The sequence below is a fragment of the Loxodonta africana genome, chromosome X (genome assembly GCF_030014295.1).
Source record: "Loxodonta africana isolate mLoxAfr1 chromosome X, mLoxAfr1.hap2, whole genome shotgun sequence".
Classification (NCBI taxonomy): domain Eukaryota; kingdom Metazoa; phylum Chordata; class Mammalia; order Proboscidea; family Elephantidae; genus Loxodonta; species Loxodonta africana.
Window position 1 is genome coordinate 146323958 of NC_087369.1, and position 21247 is coordinate 146345204.

The window sequence follows — 21247 nt, forward strand, 5'->3', positions numbered from 1 at the left end:
AACAAGGTACTTCCTTGGTTTCCTGGATGACATACTCTCTTGGTTTACTTCCTCTTTTTCTGAGGGTTTTGTCTCTGTCTCTTTCATTGGATCCTCTTCCATTGCCTACCCTTTAAATATTAGTACACATGCATCAGATAATTGTGTCAATATCCTGCTTCAAATTCTTCGCCTATATGATAAAACACAAACTTCTTATTCCTGCCTCTGCCCCTTCTTTTACCCTCAAATATTTTTACTTTAACAACACTGAATTATTTGTAGTTTCCTAAATATGTCATTCTTTTTATTCATGCTGTGACCTACCTGTAATTTTGGCCTTAGCATCAATCCAAATGGTTGTGTCATCATGGGAGATCATATGTTCAAGGAATTTGGGGAAATCTTAACTGCCCCCATTGCACAGGAAATCCAAAAGAACATTCTTGTATCTATTTCTGCGCTACACTCTCTTCCTCATAGACACAACAATATCAGCAATAAATCACCGATTTGAGTCTTAATCTCTTCCTGTTAATCCCAAATTTAACTTTTCAGAATAGCATGCAGAGACCAGGAGAATCAGCAGGGCTTCAGGATGCACCTCAGACAGAACTGGGTAGGGACAAAAACAGATTGTGTCTAGACTTTATCATGCCCAGATTTCTTAATTGCCAATAAGGTTGAAAGTGAATCCTGTGTGATTAACGTTATGAGTACCCTAAGATCACCTTAGGAAGATGTCAAGATTTAAGGATCATTTCCCTGAATGGCTCAGGGGTTGTTTGTACTCATCTGCGTATTGCCTAAGTCCTGCCAAGTTCCGAGGTCAATTTTCTTAAAGGCATACATGAAAATAGAGATAAAATTGTGGTGAGGTCCAAGAGAACCAAATTAAGTCATTGATTAATTTCATCCTGTCTAGTCACTCCTTCACCCTCTGTATCTATTTAAAAAAAATGCATTCAGCTTGTCACAAATTTTGTTTTATTTCCCCACCTAGTACCATTTCACATTCTGCTTAAGTACTTGGTCATCTATTACATGACTCATTAGTTTGAGTTCTCTGTAGAATTAAAGAAAGTTGCAGTAAAAATAATAAATGGAACCTAAGTTTCAACTACATCATCCATGCATGTTTTCAAAGCATCTTTCAAAGTCAATTCAAACTCATATACAATGCCAGGGATTAGCACTTCCTCACCCTCTTTGCTAAACTTTTTCCTTGCCCCATTACATTGAAGTATTGATGAGTAAAATGGCAAATGTTTCTCTTAACTGATATTCAAATCAAAGTCTTTACAGTTACTCTATAGGACAGAGTAGAACTGCCCCACAGGGCTTCCAAGGCTGTAATTTTTCCGGAAGCAGACTGCCACATCTTTCTCCTGTGAGTGGCTGGTGGGTTGGAACCACAGGCTTTTTGGTTAGCAGCTGAATGCTTTAACCGCTGGTTCCTTTAAAGTCATAAAATTGGATCAGATGAGGACTTCTTTCCAGGATAAGTGCTAAGGGGCTATCATATTTGAAATTCCATTCAGGGAAGCTTCCGTTTTTACTACAAACAAAATTTGCAGCTACTTGTAATCAGGAGCCCTGGTGGCACAGGGGTGAAGAGCTACGTCTGCTAACCAAAAGGTCAGTAGTTCCAATCCACCAGCTGCTCCTTAGAAACCCTATAGGGCAGTTCTTCTCTGTCCTATGGTGTTGCTATGAGTCGGAATAGACTCAACGGCAACAGGTTTGGTTTACTATAATCAAGAAATTTAATAAAGTGAAGGTTTCCTGCCTCCATCCCTTAAGAAAAAATTGGTGAAGTTCCTAATTGCAGAATCATCCAAACAGATGTGACAAGCTCTCCTGGAGATTTATTTAAATAATTACATTTACAGACTATGAAAATGCTATATAGTGCACTATGGGTGCACTATCAGTTCAGAAAAACCAGAGGAATAGTTTTACTAGGAAAAGGAAACTAGGCTAAAATCCTTTATCTTACAAATGAAAACATTTTGTTCCCATTGTATATGTCATTTGGTTGAAAAGCATTTTCCAATCTTTCCCACCCTCTCCGAGAAGCCAACAGAGATAGAAATCATGGAATTTAGCTGAAAGGCAGGCAGTGAGATACATTGGGGAGCCCTGGTGCCATAGTGGTTAAGACCTCAGCTGCTAACCAAAAGGTTAGCGGTTCAAATCCATCAGCCGCTCCTTGGAAACAGCAGTTGGAATCCACCAGGCGCTCTTTGGAAACTCTATGGGGCAGTTCTACTCTATCCTATAGGGTTGCTATGAGTCAGAATCCACTCGACGCAAAAAGATTTTAATGGGAGATATAGCAGAGGAGTCACAGGGTTTTGTTTTTTTTTTTTTTTTTTGGCCTCATGGGTTTTGGAACCAGGCTGACCTGGGTTTGAATTTCAGTGTTGATACCTGTAAACTGTTTGACCCTGGGTAAATTTCTTAAACTATCTGAGTCTCTGTTTCCTCATCTGTACAAATGGGGATAAAACTATCTACCTTGTGCATCGTTGCTGTGAAGATTAGAGCTTTTGCGTGTAAAATACCTAGCATAAGGCATCGTACACTAGGCACTCAGGAAGTCCTGCTGTTGCTCTTAGTTGCCATTGCGTCGATTCCAATTCATGGCGACCCCATGTATCCACAGTAGAACTGCTTCATAGGATTTTCAAGGCTGCAACCTTTCAGAAACAGATCACCAGGCCTGTTTTCTGAGGCATCTCTGGGTGGGTTCAAACCGCCAACCTTTTGGGGAGTAGTCAAGGGCTTAACCACTTGAGCCATCCAGCAACTCCCAGTAAATTATGTCTATGGTTATTTTAATATATTAGAGCTGGGAGGGAGATTAAGAGACCTTCAGGTTATGACTGAGGAATCTCAGGACCCGGTGTTTAAATGACTGACCCAGTGTCAAAAAACGAGTTGATGGCAACATTAAGTCTATTTTAGCTTCCAGAAAAATGAAACCACAGTGAGGTACGGTGATTTACACAAGGTCATTCAAAGAAACACTGGCATTATGTGGATTGAACATGAAAGTCCAGGCTTCTTAACCTGGTATTCACCAGTTTGTTGCCATTTAAAAAAAAAAAAATCCATGGCTTCTGACCTTTTACTTTTTGCTGACTGGTTCTTAATCCCATTTGAGAATTTACTCCAACTTTAGGACAAATGATCTCAAAAGTAAATTTTATTTCATCCTATTATTTTTTAGAGTAGATTCAGAAAGTAAATCAGTTGTCTTGCAGGTTAACATTTATTTGACTTACTTTGCATAATTAAGGACATGCTGGAGAGCCTGCCTGTAATTGCGATATGTTGCTTGTTAAAATCTTAGAGCGAGCCCTCTTTCCTTACGTAGAAATGGCACTCCCTAGATGTACATTTCCATTTTCTACTCATCTACAGCTTTTCTTTATTAGCTTCTAGGTGGAGGGAAAAACCAAACCTCTCCTTAAAGAAATACATTAAACATTTGCTGTCTTCCAAGGAGGGAGGCAGAAGAGGAAGCTCATTTGAAGCTGGTAGGCATGGTGGTTGTAAAGCAAGAAACAAACAAGTTGGACTTTCATGAGAGTCCAGGAACCTACAGGAGAACCTCAAAGACATAATAGGCAATAACCTCCACTCATTCTGCACACTGGGCTTTATTGACTTCTTGCATGACTTTTCCTTCTTCCATGGAAGTCTCTGAAATTGCCCTGGAGTATTCCCTATGATGAGAATCTCACTTCTGATTTCCTGCCAAGGGTGAGTGCTGTCTATGTTTGGCACGGAGCTAGGCAACCTAGCTAGGCACCTAAGTGTTCTGATCAGCATTTTCAGAGTGACCGATGTTTGCACATAGGTTCTGCCATCTGGATAATTTTGAAGATCACTAACAGAGACTTCAAACCCTGCTAACGTGGTTGAAGGAGATGTGGATACCTAGTCTGAGCCCCTCCCCCCGTTAAGCATCTCTTAGTTCACCCACAGGATCAGAGCAGATGTTGTCAACATCAGCTGCAGGACATTATGTGAACGTTATCCTGGATGGATTAGACACTCAGCTGTCTGAAGCCTAGGCCAGATGTTCTCTTAGGACCCCTTACTGCTTTGGGATGAATAAAGTGTACCCGATTATGGTAAAGGCCACTCTTGGATAGAAAGAGGAGTAAATGAAGCCAAGGGAAAATGCACTATTAGCTCCGACAAGAAGAAAATCTCAGCTTAATATTAACTTGAATAGATATATAAATTTTGGCACTCTCATAACGGATGCTTCAAGAGTTCATGTAAATCTTGTTCATCAGGACTCTATTATTGCCGTTTTTCAAGCAAAACAAAGCAGCAGTGAACCAATTATTTGCTTTATTTGGAAAAGCTGAGATATTCCTTCTCTATGTGGCAGGTTGAATGTGGTAGGTGAGATGAGTGGTTTTCATACCAGCAGCAACTCAGGAGGATGTCAATTTTAGGCACAATACAAGCTTGATTCCTTTCCATTTCTTATGCAGAAATCCTTAGAATACCTGCATGAGTTTTAAACCTGTGTAAAAGATGGGACCCAGCCTGATGTACTTCCTTGAGAGATGGGCTGATTATATGTTCACCTGAGTTTTTTATTTCCTCATGAAATATTTATTGTGGTCCTACTATGTGTAAGGAATGAGAGCTGGCAGAGGAGGAAAAAGGAACACTTCAAAACACGTTAATACTTGGAGGCTTATGTTTCCTTAGGCAAAAAGTCACCCCCTTTAAGAATCATTGAAATTATTTTCAGAAATGCCAAGCATAGGTAAGAAGTAACTAATTGATGAGTTGTACGATGGCCTCCACGCAGTGCTAGAAATCGCAGGGGGCGGAAGAGCTGTGGAGGACTGAAAAGAAATATTAGATGGAGTTTCTCATCTCAAGCAGCCTAGTTGGGGGGGAAAAACCTCCCATTCTTGAAAGAACTGGAAAGCAAAAGAAGGCAAAATATAATCAAGTGCTAATTGGGTAGCGTACACACTAACTGTTAAAGAAACTCAGATTTAATGGGCTGAAGTTAACTAGAGGGGCTTTATGAAAGATATAGGTCTTGAATTTGGTGCTGAAGAAAGGGAAGGCTTTAAATTCTGATAGTAGTAGAATTTAATACCAATATGGCAAATGTCAAATGGTTAAAGAGCAACCACTTAATATTTGAAATAAGTGACCAACTAACAAATTAAACACATTGACCTCACTGTGTTCATTGGCATGGAAGGATGTTCGTAATACAGTCACTGCGAAAGGCAGGTTATAGAACAGCATTGTATAATGTCATTCTGTTTTTAAGGAATAAAATATATGACCTGCATAGGAAAAAAGCCTAAAAGGACATACCCTAAAATCTTAAATGATAGTTTTCTATATGTGGTAGGATTATGGGTGATTGTAATTAATTATTATTATTATTGCATTCTTCTAATTTTTCTGCAACAAACATGGATTATTTGTGTAATAATAAGAAATAATACTGGCTTCATAAAACCCACTCTAATGAATGCAGAAAAAGCCTCTTGGAAAAGGAACCCACTGCTGTTGAGTCAATTCCAACTTATAGTGGCCCTATAGGACAGAGTAGAACTGCCCCATAGAGTTGCCAAGGAGCACCTGGCAGACTTGAACTGCCAACCTCTTGGTTAGTAGCTGTAGCACTTAACCACTATGCTACCAGGGTTTCCTGGAGAAGGAACAGAAGTGATTAAATACTTAAGGAGATAGGCAGACTTAAATGTTGACTATTCTTCAGCTTAGTAGGCTAAGATGAGAATATGGTCCACGTCTATAAAATCATGAAGCTGACTGGGAGAACACAGATTTGTTAACTAAATTCCAGGCAATATAACTGAGGGCTGGAGCTTGAAGATTGAGAAGTAAAACTGGGACAAACAAGAGTGAGGCCTTGCTCCCACAGAAGGTAGATTTTTTTTTGGAATTTGTTATTCTACAGGTGATATGAATTAAAAATATAAGTAGCTTCAACAATGATTTAGATAAATTGATGAAAGAAAAGGCTTGTTTAAGGTTGTTAAGCCAAAGTCAGGAAAGTTTAGGGTCTGTGGGAGATTCAAAATATTTAATAGTGGTAGCCCGGCGCTTTAATGACTGTGCCACCCAGGGTCCTTAGAAGCTGGGTACAGGCCTGATATGAACCAATGCAGGACACAGGGCTAGAGCAGAGTCTGGGAGGCTTGCTGCTGGGCCAGGAGTTAACCCTTAGTTACTGGATTGTGGGGAGTTACCAGAGGGAGTCCTGGGGAGAGGTTGAGCATGTCAGTGAGGCACTTAGGAGGCTTCAGACAATAGCTATTTATCAACCAGAAAGGAAACATTTCAATATTTTTATAACAGGTTTGGCTATACTAATACATTAAAAAAAAATTTTTTTTTAATGGCTACAAAATCAGTCTGGGGGGTGCCCATCTTCTGAGACAACTTCAGAGAAGATATTTGTCAGAGGCAGAACATTGAGATGCATGGACCACAGTGTGGCAATCTTAGGTTTTTATGAAGTCAAGCGAAATCTTTAGATGAGCAAAAAAAAAAAAAAAAAAGCTTTTTTATTTTACCTCGAGGGCTGTTCAGTGAAGCTTCTGATGCTCTCCCGCCATCTCCACAGTGACTCTGGTCAAAGGGAAGGCACTGATCACCTGTTCCTGCCACCACTTCGAAATTCTTGGAAAGATCTTTTGTTTCCACAAGAGATTTCAACTTGTAGACTTTTCGCGTATTGGTGTCTGAGAGATAGAGCGATTCAGACACAGGGTCCATAGCCAGATAGTATTTGTGAGCAGGACTTGTGCTAAGGAAGAGAAAAGCAAAGTTATTCAAAGCATTTTGTTCAACATGCACCCCCTGGGGTCTGCCTTTGGTCACAAACGGAAAGATCTCTTAATAAGATGAAGAATTCTTGGGTCTTCTTTCTCATGTACTGAAGAGCTGGGTAATCCTGCTGCTTGTGTTTTATTTTTCTAGTAATGGGGCTGTTATATATGTAAAAATTCAATGTGTCCTGCTAACCTGTAATGATGCTGACATTTAAGTACTATCCATCTGGAGGTAGAAAGAAACAGAAGACAGAAAAATTCCAGAGATCACTTTTCTCATAACCATTATACCCAGTTATTCACTGACCTACTGGATGACTTCCTGGATGTCTCAGCCATCTCAAATTCGATCAATCCAAAACAGAATTTATTCTCTTTTACTGCCTTCCCCATCCTTCATAAACTACTTCTTTTCCTGGGCTTTCTACCTAACCTGGGGACACTACTATCTTCCCATATTCTTGTTGCAAATGAAGAGGCATGTTCAAAAGTAGAGGAAAGTTGCTCAGGGAGGGCTGTGCTGGAGATACACTGCCAACTTTTCCTCTGCTCACTTTCCTTTTTTAGCTGACCACCACATTTCTCTAACCCAGTCTCTCTTTTTTGAGGACATAATAGAACTGATTATATTTAACCTTTTTTTTTTTTTTTTTTTCTAATCACAGTGAGCCATACTTCCACAGGTTACACTAAAGCTACCTTGATTGGATTTGGGGTATTCCTGAAATTCCTCAATTATATATTCACATCGGATCTCCTGTGTTATTTTCATTTGCATAGATGGCTGAGCTTATTCATTAATTTTGACTCTTCCTCATTTCATTTTTTTCAAGGGCAGTAACTCTGGTTTGGGGATACTTTGCTTTTAGGTTCATGTACTACTGACATCATCCAAGCCCCACATCTGACAGTTGTCCTTAATCCCTTCTTTCCTCTCCACATGCAATTATGTCTATAAACTAGCTTTCAGAACCATTCTCTTCTTCTATCCCTTCTACCATTGCATCAGTTCAAACCTTCATCATCTCTGGCCTGAATTATTTCCTATAGTCTGGTTTATAGAAGGTGTCTTTGAAATCTTAAATCTACTTTTTTCTCCAGGGTGCCTGCCTCAAGGGTGATGTAAAATATGATCATTTGGTTCCCATCTTTAAGAACTTTTTAATGTTTCTTGGTGTGGTATCCAAGCCTTTCTTCACTCCATTAATTCTTACATACCTGTTAAGGCTTTACGCAGGCATCATCTGAAGAAAGCCTTTCCTCATCTTCTAGCCTGGGTTATGAGCACTATGGCTATCTCTATTTTGGGGATTACATATCATATTGAATTATTTGTTTATGTGCTTGTATCCCCAAGTAAACTATGAGCTCTTGGAGAGAACAACCTTGTCTTGTTTCTCTCTACTCTGCTCATGCCCAGCACTCTGCCTAGCCAATAAATCACCATGTTTTACTGTTTCTACTTCCTAAATTCTTCTCCTATCTGCCCACTTATCTTTATCTCTGCTGTCATTAGTCTAAGACTCTGTCTTCTCTTACCTGAACTAGTCACTCTTTCCTTGGTGCCATTCTGTATCATGTATATGTTCATTAATTCATTAAAAAGCATCTACTAAATGCATCCAACATGCCCAGGAACTGTGCAATGGTCTAGAGACCTACTTGTGTATAAGATACAGTCCGTCTTCACGAAACTCACAGTCTAGTGGGAAAGACAGATCAGTAAACAGACTATGACTGCCGAAAGTCACAAGTGTTATGACAGAGAAGTATAGAGGGTGAGGAATGAGCAGAGAGGTACCTGATCTAGCAGCACCTATCACACTGTATTAGCATTATTTTGTTAGTAGTAGTAGTATTAATTAAAGACCATATGTTTCCAGGTTTCCTTAGTTTTTACCTAATGTCCTTTTTCTGTTCCAGGATCTCATCCAGGATATCACATTACATTTAGTCGTCATGTCTCCTTAGGCTCCTCTGGGCTGGGACAGTTTCTCAGACTCTCCTTGTTTTTGATGACCTTGACAGTTTTGAGGAGCACTGGTCAGGTATTTTGTAGGATGCCCCTCTATTGGAATATGTCTGATGTTTTTCTCATAGTTAGACTAGGGTTTTGGGTTTTTGGGAGGAAGACCAGAGGTAAAATGCCATTCTCATCACATCATATCGAGGGTACGTGCAATCAACTTGACTTATCGCTTTTGACGGTGACCTGGCTCATCACCTGGCTGAGACAGTGTTTGTAAGCTTTCTCCACTGTAATATTACTCCCCTCCATCACTTTTCATATTGTGCTCTTTGGAAAGAAGTCAGTATGCACAGCCAACACTTAAGAACGGGGAGTTATTTATGCATTCGACCATTTATATATATTAGTATGGACTCATGGATTTTATTTTCTATTTTGAGTTATAATTCGATACTACTTTATATATTTTGTTGCTCAAATTGTTCAGCTTCAGCTATAGGGAATTCTTTCAGCTGATTCCTGTGTATCTTTGACATTCTCCTATTATTGCAGGTTTTTTAAAAATATTTATTTATTTTATGACACAACAGCTCCAAATTCATCTTGCATGTTTCCTGCCTCAGTTCTAGAATCATTTTTCCAAGGAGCCCTGATTCCTTTTATTGAGAATGGTATTAGAAACCAAGATCTGGGTGCCAGGTATAAGCATTATTTTCTCACATCTCTCTCTCCCCAACTATACTGTAAGCTCTTTGTAGGCAAGGATATTTATCTCTCTATCTTCAGCATATTCATTCATCTTTCTATCCTCAGTGCCCACAGTGTGCCTGACAAGTTTGAGGCTCAGTAAGTGCTGAGCAAAACTGAATTGTAGGACATGAAACCAGTTAAGACATGAAAGTGTTCAGGCCTCGGCTACTTAGCCAAGCAAAATGGAGGGGAGGTCATCAGAACAGTTAAGATACCTTTATGAACTAGCATGATCCTCATTGTATTTGTAATTGTATTTCCCCTTTAAGCCTCTTTATGTATGTTAACAATAGTAAGGCTGGCAAATACTGATTTGAGACTCAGTTTATAGTTTTTAATTGGGAAAAAATCAGGTCCAATTGGAATACTTGATTTTTTTCTACTTACCTTCATCAAATAAGAGAAACCGGTAGATTCCAGGGAGATCTTCAACCCTGGAACCACCAGGACAGGTGCTGTAAATAAACTGTTAAGGGCCCCAACAGACTCCAGAACTGATCTGGTACTCATATCAGCCAAGGCATCTCTGTAGCAAAGACTACTTTAATAGGGGTTTGAGTAAAAGTTTGCACATATTTAGTTGAATTTTTGCCTTCAGAATAAAATTTCTTCAGTGCCCTTAGACCTTTCTAGAATAGAGAAGGGTCACAACCCTCCTGAGAAACAATCTTCATTATTTTGGTAACCAGTTTGTGGGAGTTCCAACTAAGGCAGATTAATCATGCTTTGTTTAGGAAGAGTCCATAGGCTATTTTTCCAAGAGAAATGTTTTTCGTGCAAAGGCACTTTGGAATGCATTACATTCATTCATTATTGAATATCCCCAAAGTGCCTGTGAGGGAAGTTAGAATTATCATTCTCCTCAAACCTCCGCTGGGGAAACTCAGGCACACTGGGGGCTTGCCCAGGGTCACCAACAAGTCTGTGCCTGGACTGAGATTAGATGAGATCAGATGCAACTGTGTGTGCAAAATACCATCAGAATACTCTTGTTCTGAAGGTGGCAAACAAAAAGAAAAGGTGTTCCTGCTGCCTTCTCGCTGAGCAACATGTCCTATTTTGCTCATCTAGGCTCTTCTCAAATCTCGTGCCCTGGCCTTTAGAAAATGGAACAGCCCAACACACCAAATTCAAATCTGATTAATGTTATTTTCCTGATGGCCAACAGTCAGGAAAGTCCCCTATGTTGATATGTAATTTCTTGCCATTTCATGCCATTTCCCAAGTGCGCTTCAGCTCTTGTGAGACTGGTTTCTTTCTACTTTCTGAAAACATGCCATACCTGAGAAAGAAAGCACTGCTGAAAAACCATTGGACTAGAGTCCAATTTGCTTTAATCCTCTGTCTAAATGCATATTGCAATTTCAGAATTGTGAAGATTCTTTTATAACATCAGTGTTAGACTGATTGTCACCTTCAGGTTAGTTTTACATTCAAGTAATGCCCTTCAACTTAGTACAGATCCCTTCATTCATGCTGGTTAAAGTCACATGGCTTGTTAAATGGGTAATTAAAGCTTATAATTAATACTGTGCAACACTTAACCAGTAAGCAATTTGACTTGCTTAAGGAATCAGCTATGCCAAAGTAGCAAGGCTGATCTTGTGCACTGGCATTTAGGAAGTGGCATCTCCCAAAGAAAATCCAAATTAAAAACCCTATCAGTGCCATTTTGATGACAATTGGCATTCAGGAATGAACACATTCAATTTGCTCCTTTGCAATTTCAGGTAATTTAGAACAGTTTTGACAAGTGTAATGCATAAACAAATTGAATAGAAATACTCATTATGATTAATTTTAGAGGTATGTGCCAGTGTTGGTAAATGGCTGCTTTTAGGTTTTTCTATTATTTCTTTTTGGTGGGAAGAAATTGAAACCCTGAGGTCCCATAAAAGGAAAGAGAAAAAAAAAAATCTGATTCAAGGCCATCGTGGTCAGGTCTCTTAATACACTTGTCACTATGTTTCTGGATCTAGGGAGATTGCGCTATTATCTCTCTCCCTACCTGCAACTTGAAAACACCAAATCCATTTGAACTTATAGACTCATTTGTGATATCACCTAAGGGAAACAAAATGAGACTTAAGGCCCTTGCTTTCCCATCAAGTACTGAACTGCCAGCTTCACTTATCTTGTTTCTCTTCAGAATGTTCTGATTCTCCAGCAAGTTCCCACTTATTGGAGCCCTTGTCTCTTGGAAGACACTTACCTGAGTCATTGCTCCCAATTTTACTTTCATATTATTCCTTCAATCTTACTTAAAACACAAAATGTCCTTGTTAGCATACTATTAGGAGGTCGCCTTTTAGGCAAGAGGGGGCATTAGGCAGCTGCCCATGTGATTTGCTTACCTATGTCTGGTATCTCTGTTTCTAGGGTGCACAAGGTGTCCACGGGTGGCAAGTAAAAGCAAATAGAGAGTCATCAGTATCATTCAACAAGCCAAATCTAACCAGACACACCTATTCCTAACTCTGTGTAGAGAGACTCCACAGGGATCATTTCGTCAGTTGTGGAAGCCAAAGTTGACCTAATCCCTCCTGGCTTCTCCTCCTATGATGGGGTCTAGGTGATGGATATCCTGGTTGGTGTGTGGACAGAACTCTAAGGACCCTGGACCATCTGCATCAGAATCACTTGATGTTCTTGCTGCACGTGCGGTTTCCTGGAGCCCTGCCCCGGTAAAGCCAGTTGCCACTGAGCTGACTCCAACTCATGAAGACACCGTGTGTCTCAGAGTAGAATTGTATGCCACAAAGTGTTCAATAACTGATTTTTTGGAAGGAGATCACCAGGCCTTTCTTCTGAGGTGCCTCTAGGTGGACTTGCACCTCCAAGCCGAGCACACAAACCATTGTACCACCCAGGAACCCAATCCTACTGAATCAAAATCTTGAGGTAGGAACAGGGCTTGGGAATTTTATTTTTAACAAAATCCACTGGTGATTTTGATGCAGATTAAGGTTTAAGAGCCACTGGGTTAAGGGTTGAAAAGGTAGCCACTGGAAAGCGTCTGACCATTGTAGACTGTTTTGATAGCCATAACCACCCTATTAAAATGTAAAATCACTAAATTTTATTAGCAAGTCCTATGAGCAACAGCTATTCCAACCCTCACCTTAAGGCACTTATCTGATCTCAGAGATAGGGTAGAGATACTGGCTTGTACACACTACTTAGCAGTACTAGAAATTTTTTAAAAAGTTGAAAGTGTAAAGGTTGTCTTAGACCATGACAGAACATTCCAGGCATCAAAACTGCTGCATCAAAGCAGCTTCAATAAACGTCATGCACATCAAGTATTAGAGTCTTGGGTCTTCCAGCCATCCATAATCCAAGGGGAAAACTGGGGTGGGTGAAACAGAACTGTTGGGCCAGAACGAGCAATACATTTTGCGAGACTCTGATCTGTAAGCCTCTTGGCACAACGTATTGGCATTTCACTCTGGGACCTGGTCTGAGGCTTCTCACACAGGGAGCTCAGTCTGTGTACAGGCCTGACTTTGGGTCAAGTGTGCCTGAAATTAAAAACCCATAATCATCTGTGAGATACAGTCATTTTAATTTTAAAATCCTTTTAAATCTGGCCCTTATGTCGTTTCCAAAAAAAAAAAAAAAAAAGGGAGATAACAATTTTTTTTTTAATCTAAACTAGAAAATGTTCTTATTCTTTGGAATGTCAGTAAAGAAGATAAAATGTAAAATTATTTCATTTGAAGCCTTCTACTACTACTGATTTAATTTTGTTTAAAGAGAATCTTTCTGTGGTTTTGCCAGCTGGGCCAGGTCAAGGCCAGATGATTTTTCTGTTCCCCTGGCCTAACTCAAAAGGGTAGGTATCATGTTGGTTGACACCAAAGGTCAAAAGGTAAGATGTGGGGTTCTGATTAGAAACCTAGCCTTGGGCACTTGCACCTCTGAATTTCTTTGTCTGTAGAGACTGGCTTGTTTTTGTGGCCTCCAAATTACAGGTGAGTGTGCTCTAGGCTGGCTCTAATCACTGTAACATGCTTGATCCCCCTGAAGGAGGTTTAGTGGTGAAAGTACTAGAAGGGCCTCATTAAAACACGGTTGCATCTACAGCAGATTCTCATGGTACAGACCATTTGTGTGGCTACATAGGGTTCTGAAATTCTTACGTGACGGCAACGAGTCGGGAGGGGGATGGTTTGGCTTTCTTGCAGCTGCTTCTGATCCTGCCAATAATGTCACTGTGAATTTGGAAAGATGTCCCATATTATGCAGAGCAGCCTCTCTCATTAACATCTCAGAGGGAGGAAGTGAAAATGACGGAATTTATTTCCAGTGTGTGACCTTGTTCTGTCTCAGAATTACTTTTAGTTAAGGATTTAGGATTGAGCCACCACCAAAGTCAGTCTGCTGTCGAGCTAGCAACTGACTACACGCTGAGGTGCCAGTGTGTGAGCTCTTCACAAGTGTCTGGGACCATCAGTGTGCCTCGCCACCTGGCAACTGACTGACTTGAAGCTTGCCGCGAGACAGGAGGAGAAAGGAGTGGAATCGCAAATCTTTTTAGAGTATGAAATGGTCCTGGTGGTAGGGCTTTTTAATTGATCTTTGATTTTCTCAGGGTCAAGAGGGTGATCTATTATTTTTCTTGTAATTAAAATATTTATTGAGACATAATTCACATACCATATAATTCACCCTTCTAAAACATGCAGTTCACTGGTTTCTAGAACATCCAGAGAGTTGTGTAACCACCATTATCATCCAATTCAAAATCATTTTCATCACCCCCCAAAAGAAACCCCATTAAGAGTCACTCTCTACCCCACCCCCTCCCCTAGCCTTTGGCAACCACTAATCTAATTTCCATTTCTATGGATTTGCCTATTCTGGGACATTTGAAACAAACGGAATGATACAATATGTAGCCTTTTATGTCTCACTTCTTTCTCTTAGCATAATGTTCCATCTATTCTTTTTATGTTTTTATGAGGTGGGGGATGGAGTGGGAGGGGATATATCAACTTTGGAATTGCGGTCTAGTGACCTGGTGTCATGGGAGTTTGCCTGGCCTGCTCTGCGATGGCTGCAATACTTGTTCTTCATATTGTTCTTAGCTTCTTTCTTTATTCTTCGGCAGAAATATCTGATGTCAAAGAACCAGCTACCTTCCTGCTCATTTTTCCATGGTCTTCTTTGAACACCCAGTTCTCACTCCTGCCAGACACTGACTTCTTAGAGCTTCCAACACCAGCAACCCTCACCCAAGACTACTCTCCTCCATGCTCTGGCTCTACCTGCTTGCCCTTATCACAATTTACATGTCTTGTGTTTCATAGCTCTGCTCTCAGCTAGCAGTCCCTTTGAAAACTAATCTGATAAACCAATCCATGCTGAGGGATTAATGGTTGATTTAAAAATTTTTTTTTTTTTTAATTTCAGCTTGATGGGGTCATTCTAACAGAGGATTTTATGCTTGGGGACTCTTAGAGATGCGATGTCTCAACTCAAAGAAACACATTTCTTAGTGTGGAAATGTTGGCCACTGTGGAATACCAGGGAATAAAATATTATTGGTGAGGTGGAGGGAGCCTTTGAGTGCCACTGTTAATACACGAGATCAAACTGTGTAGGTAACCACCTATGTCATCTACATGTAGTGTTTCTACTATTTGTAGCTCCGGATGGCTCTTGGTCATTTCTCAAATGTTTACAGAGCTTTCAAAGCCCAGGTTCCATTCGTTTCTTTAGCAGAATGCTCTACAAGTTCCAATGCCCCTCAGCAGGCTAGCTGCCCCTAAATGAGTCCTATTCAAGTTCTATTCCCCAGTCAGTGACAGGAGTCAAGTCCTGAGAACAGCAGGAAATATTAACCAGTCATTATAGAAGAAACAGTAAAATCTCAAGAGAAATGTTCATGTCACGTTGATTTTTGTTGAGCCCAAATTACTCAAGACACCAAGAAGCATTTACCAGGCTCTTATTTTCTTCTCTCTTTCATTTTTAGGGAAGGACAAAATAAATATCTGGAGAGTAACAGAATACTGAACAATAGCAGCATGTTTTTTTTTTATAAAGAATAAATCATTTCCAGTCATGCTTAATGGGTTTTCTAATAGAATTATGAAATTAGAAGATGAGAGGGGAGCAAGGGGATATTACATATTTGAATTCTTGCAAAGCACTTGATATGATGTCTCCTATTTTTGCTTGTATAATTATCCCTATTCATTTTAGGAGACTGAAAACTGGCCCCGAGGCCATAATCAAAGACAAAAGAAACAAAGTCATAATTGATGAGAAATAGTTGAAGGATTTGGGGATGTTTAAACTGAGGAAGAGAAACCTCAGGTACCTCTGACGGCTGTCTTCACATTTGTGAAAGGCTGTCAGGCAAAAGAAGGAAGTAACTTCTGTGCTGCTTCAGATGCCAATATTTGCCACTACTGAGTGGACATTTCATGGAGGCAGATTATGGCTCAATATAAGGAAGAATTTTCTAACAGAGCATTCAGAGATGCAATGGGCTGTCTTGAGAGGTATTTAAGTTTCCCGTTATTGAAAGAGATCAAGCAAAGCTGAGATGACCAACTGTCAGGGATGCACTGCACACTGGACAACATGGGGGACTGGATAACAGATAACCTCCATGGATCCTTCTAAAGCTAAATTCACAAATTCGAGATGCCACTTTTGTGTGATTGAAAAGATTCAGGGAAAAAAAAAAGTTCCAAAAAGCAAAACTTGAATTTGCTGCGCACCGAGCACCAGAATGAAGTGATGTGTGGGCAGCCCCTGCTGTAGCTTCCCGCCATTTCACAGATCCTCTGTCTCACTCCAGCACTCATTCTTTGAGCATTGTTCCCCTCGAGTCTTTGTTGGCTACCTGTGTTGTGTGCACCCTTCATTCTGCTATTTACATAGTTTTTACATTGTATTAGGTATTATAAGTAATCTAGAGATGATTTAAAGTATACAGAAAGATGTGCTTAGGTTATATGCAAATACTACACCATTTTATGTAAGGGACTTGAGCACCCATGGATTTTGGTATCCACAGGGGGTCCTGGAACCAATCCCCCATGGATACTGAGGGATGACTGTGTATATGTGTGTGTGTGTACACATATATTTGTAAAATTTTAACATGAGAAGCAAATGCTTAGGGAAACCACAACCAAAACTATCTATCTTTAAAAAATAATCTCCAGAGAGAGTATTTTTGAAACTCCCTCAGGTTTAATTGCACGATCTTATAAGCTTCCCTTCTGTTTTCTCGTCTCAGTCTTCCACTGGCAGGAAGCACTAAGATGTGTATGTGTGGATGAAATCTGTGGTAAACATACAATGGGTACCATATACTTAAATAACAAGAAATAATATTGTTGCCCTTGGCACATTTCTAATGATGTGACAGAACAGACTTTTCTTCTTCCTCCCTGTTCAGCCAATGGGGAATATGCTAGTAGCAATAAATGAATGGCAACCAATGAAAATTAAGTTATTTTTGAGCTCTGATGACAGAAGCTCAATTGGGCACAGTTTGGGTTAGTAGAGGTGAGGTAGGACAAATTTACAATCTTCCAGTCTTTGAAAAGGAGTGTCAAAGGGGATTTGGAATGGTTCAATGTGGCCCAATGCAGAAAAAGAGGATGGAAGAGAAAGAAATCTAGAAGAACATCTATTAGGGACAAACCTTAGGTCTTCCCAAAATGTCATCAAACTTTGGGCTGAGTGCTATCCATTTGTGGATCTCAAAACAAGGTAAATTGTAAGATGATGCTCAAATATAAAACTGAAGTCAATTTCATGGATTGGGAAGTACAGAACAGAGTAGTTAATTGCGGAAAGCTATATAATGAATAACCTGACAGAGGGTGAAGGTCTAGAAGATCCCTTTCTATAATAGCCTGTTGACAATATTGCTCTTCCATTCACAATTTTAAGTGCAATCAATAAAATAATGACTATATTAGTTTATGTTTCCAGGGAAACAAATGACTCAACCAAGTAAAATGACTAATATGTACTAGGTAGGGTAGGGTGGGAGGAGCAATTAAATTAACTGATTTTAACAAAAGCTGATACAAAATGAAGTTTCTACCTAAATACAGTAGAACACAATGAATATTATGGTTCTTGAGATAGCAAAATCAACCAAAACCCACTGCTGTTGAGTTGATTGCGACTCAACAGCGACCTTATAGTAAGGCCTTATTAAAGCAACATATTTCTCTCCAGAAAGTGTAAATCTGGAAAAACTATAAAGCAAATATTTAAATTCACCAATTATATATAAAAAATTCAATGCACACAGTATAGGCTACTGATCAAGATAGATGCTTTTTTAAAAAAGTGAATCTAATAAGAAGTATGCTACTTTTTGAGTAAACATGACAGCTAGTACTTGCTGACATAAAACTAGTCTGATGGTTTCGACTGCAGTCAAACAGTTAGGGAGTTACCTGTGAATTAGGTCAAAATGATCCTGTATATTCAATCAGCTTATTTCTCTGATGGCCAATCACAAGACTGTTAGAGTAATGAAGGGAGAAATGTTTTTTCGCCTTGACCCTAACGCAGGGGATTTTAATCAGGAGTCTATGAAAGGGCTTCATCTACAGGGGCAGGTTATGGAGGTTGGGGGTGGATATGTGACCCCTGAAATCACATGTACAATTTTGTGTGAACGTGTTTTTTCTGGGGAGAGAGTTCATGGCCTTCAAAAGATTCAAAGAAGGGTTTAAATATATATATATATATATATATATATATATATATATGTACCCCTCACCCCACTGCTGTCGAGTCAATTCTGCCTCATAGCAACCCTGAAAGACAGGGTAGAACTGTCCTATGGGGTTTCTAAGGAGTGGCTGGTGGATTCGAGCTGCCAAAATTTTGGTTAGCAGCTGTAGCTTTTAATCACTATGCCACCAAGGTTTCATATATATATATATATATATATACACACATATATATATATACACATATATATATACACATATATATACACATATATATATACACATATATATATACATATATATACATATATATACATATATATACATATATATACATATATATACCCAACCCATTGCCATTGAGTCGATACTGATTCATAGTGACCCTACAGGACAGAGTAGATCTGCCCCACAGAGCTTCCAAGGAGCGTCTGGTAGATTTGAACTGCCGACCTTTTGGTTAGCAGCCGCAGCTCTTAACCACTATGCCATATATATATATATGTATACATGTATACATGTATATATGTATATATACTCACACACACACATATATAAAGAAACACAGTCCTAGAGGATCTCAGCTCAGTGAAGCCAGCTAGGGAGAGAGCCTGGGTGTGTGAACAGTACGTGGTGCGGGCATGCCTACATGTTTGAAGAGCAACGACAATGAGAAAGAACCGTGTTGTAGAGTAAGAATGAATAGAGGCATCGGACAATACTTCAAACTGTCAGAAACTAATTTTTCTTATCCTGAGAAAATCACTTTGTAATTAGGGCCCAAGTTATTCTATTTTATTCTTTAGATGATTTTGTGTTGAAGGTCATAAGGTACTTTGGACTAAATGCAAATTTGTGAACTGTTAAGGATCCTTGACCAGGACAGAATCACATCAATGAACGGCAATTGCTCCACCTTAGGTAAATTTGCATTTAAATTACAAAGGAAAGGGCTGAACTTAGCTGGGTTTTCTTTATAGCAGTATTTTTCTTTTGCCTTTATAGATAATCCCATTGTTTTTTCTTTGAGGAGTCAGCTATATAGGGGTTAAGTAGATAGGCTCTGCAAGACTTGTCTCTGTCTACCTGACAGCAAATATCTGCATGACAAGAAACGTTTCGATCTTGCATAAATTGTTCAATGTTCCTGTCCATGTTTGGCTTCATGTAGATAGAGCACCCCTGGGGTTTTGAAAACAATGTGGAATGTTGCATAAGTCATTTCCAAAATGCAAGCATACAACCATTTTAGCCTTCTTTGTTGACTTTCCAGTGAGTAGGTGCCCAAAGAGATGTACAGCTGGAAATGACAGGTTCCCGTGGGATGCGGCATCCTGAGGTACATGGACACTTGGTTAAGGCAGGGGGCCCTGAATTAGTGCCGCTCTAGACTCTCTAGATGTGCTTTGTCTTTATAAAGTCTTAACTTTACAGTCTATTTTTTTTTTAGCCAAGGGATTTAACAGCTTTCTTCCCTATGACAGCTTTTGCAATTATAATTAAGAAATGTATTAAAACTAGAGTGAATTAATGTGAAAAATGGATGGGGGCTTGGGACTAGAAGATTTCCCCAGCTAGGTCTGAAGGAATAACTCAGTCTGAAAAAAAAGAGAAGTATTCCAAAGCAAGCACAAAAATCTAAAAAATTTTGAGGAATGTCCTTATGTACTCAAATTTCCGTCCTCGTGTGACTACAAGACAGCGCTAAGTGAAAATGTCCCACGGCTTCCTCTGTGTTTTCATTGGCCTTGACGGTGCTTTGTACATGTTGTTGTTGTTGCTGTGTGCCATCGAGTGGATTCCAACTCACAGTGACCCTATAGGGCAGAGTAGAATTGCCCCATAGGGCTTTCGAAGCTGTAAACTTTACATGAGCAGATCACCAGGTCTTTTCTCCTGCTGAATGGCTGGTGGATTCGAACCAAAGACCTTTTGCTTAGCAGCTGAGTGCTTAACTATCGTTAAATCAATGTCTCTGCTCTCCCAGGCACTATTTTTGGCCACTATTTTTCAGGTCTTTGAGGTGATGCCTATGGCAATAATTGTTTTATGGAATAGTTTATAGGTTAGCCTCAAAATCTTCTCTAACGTAGAGAAACTTGCAGGCTACTGTTCCAAAGGCATGTGTTAGGGATAAAGCTGTCCTAAACAATTAGAGGGAAGTCTCTACTAATTTACCCAGGGAAGACAGAGCATCCCTACTGGAATGGGGGTGGATACTCTGCTTTTCTAGGACTCCAGAGGGCGTATTTGTGTTTTATAGTCTCAGAAAGGGAGAAATAAGCTGATTAAACCATGGTCTATTTAGTTGTAATGTTTGTGTAACTTCAGGATATGGAATACCAAAAGATTTGAATTCCTTTCAAAAGGTGTGAAAATACTTATTTGTGTGCTCAAGAAAATTCCTAGAACAGAGTGAGAAAGGCTAGAGATAGATAAATGCTTCAATCATTTGCAACAATTAAAGCATTTATCTTTACCCTTTATCATGCCACACAAACACAGACTTCCACTTTCTACTTTATGCGATGCTCACTTCAAAAAATCGGCTGCCTGATAGTATGGCCCCCAGACAACCTTTCCGCTCAGTAATGAAGTCACTCCTGAGGTTCACCCTTCAGCCAAAGATCGGATAGGCCCGTAAAACAAAATGAGACTAAAGGGGTGCATCAGCCCTGGGGCAGGGACTAGAAGGCAGGAAGGGACAGGAAAGCTGGTAATAGGGAACCCAAGGTCAAGAAGGGAGAGTGTTGACATGTTGTAGGGTTGTTAACCAATGTCATAAAGCGAAATGTGTACTAACCATTTAATGAGAAACTAGTTTGTTCTGTACACCTTCATCTAAATTACAAACTTTAAAAACAATCGGCCCTTCAGAACTTAGAATGTTTTACCTTTTGGATTTGGCAGTAATAAAATCTACCTGCTAGAATGCAATAAAAAAAAAAAATAGATTTGTTTAAATCAGTTTC

At 39.6% G+C, this 21247-nt stretch overlaps 1 protein-coding gene across 7 annotated transcripts in view; it reads right to left on the minus strand.

The window, feature by feature from the left end:
- TENM1 (teneurin transmembrane protein 1) overlaps window positions 1-21247 on the minus strand; it is a 618409-nt gene that overhangs the window by 107445 nt on the left and 489717 nt on the right. For 4 of the 7 annotated variants that reach the window (XM_010594654.3, XM_003414758.4, XM_064277560.1 and 1 more), the window contains 2 exons: window positions 11910-11930; window positions 6579-6811 (listed from right to left, as the gene is read on the minus strand). In XM_010594654.3, the coding sequence (XP_010592956.1) occupies window positions 6579-6811; window positions 11910-11930 (254 nt within the window). The remainder of the gene's footprint in view (window positions 1-6578; window positions 6812-11909; window positions 11931-21247) is intronic. The other 3 variants (XM_003414757.3, XM_064277561.1, XM_064277562.1) reach the window with 2 other exon arrangements.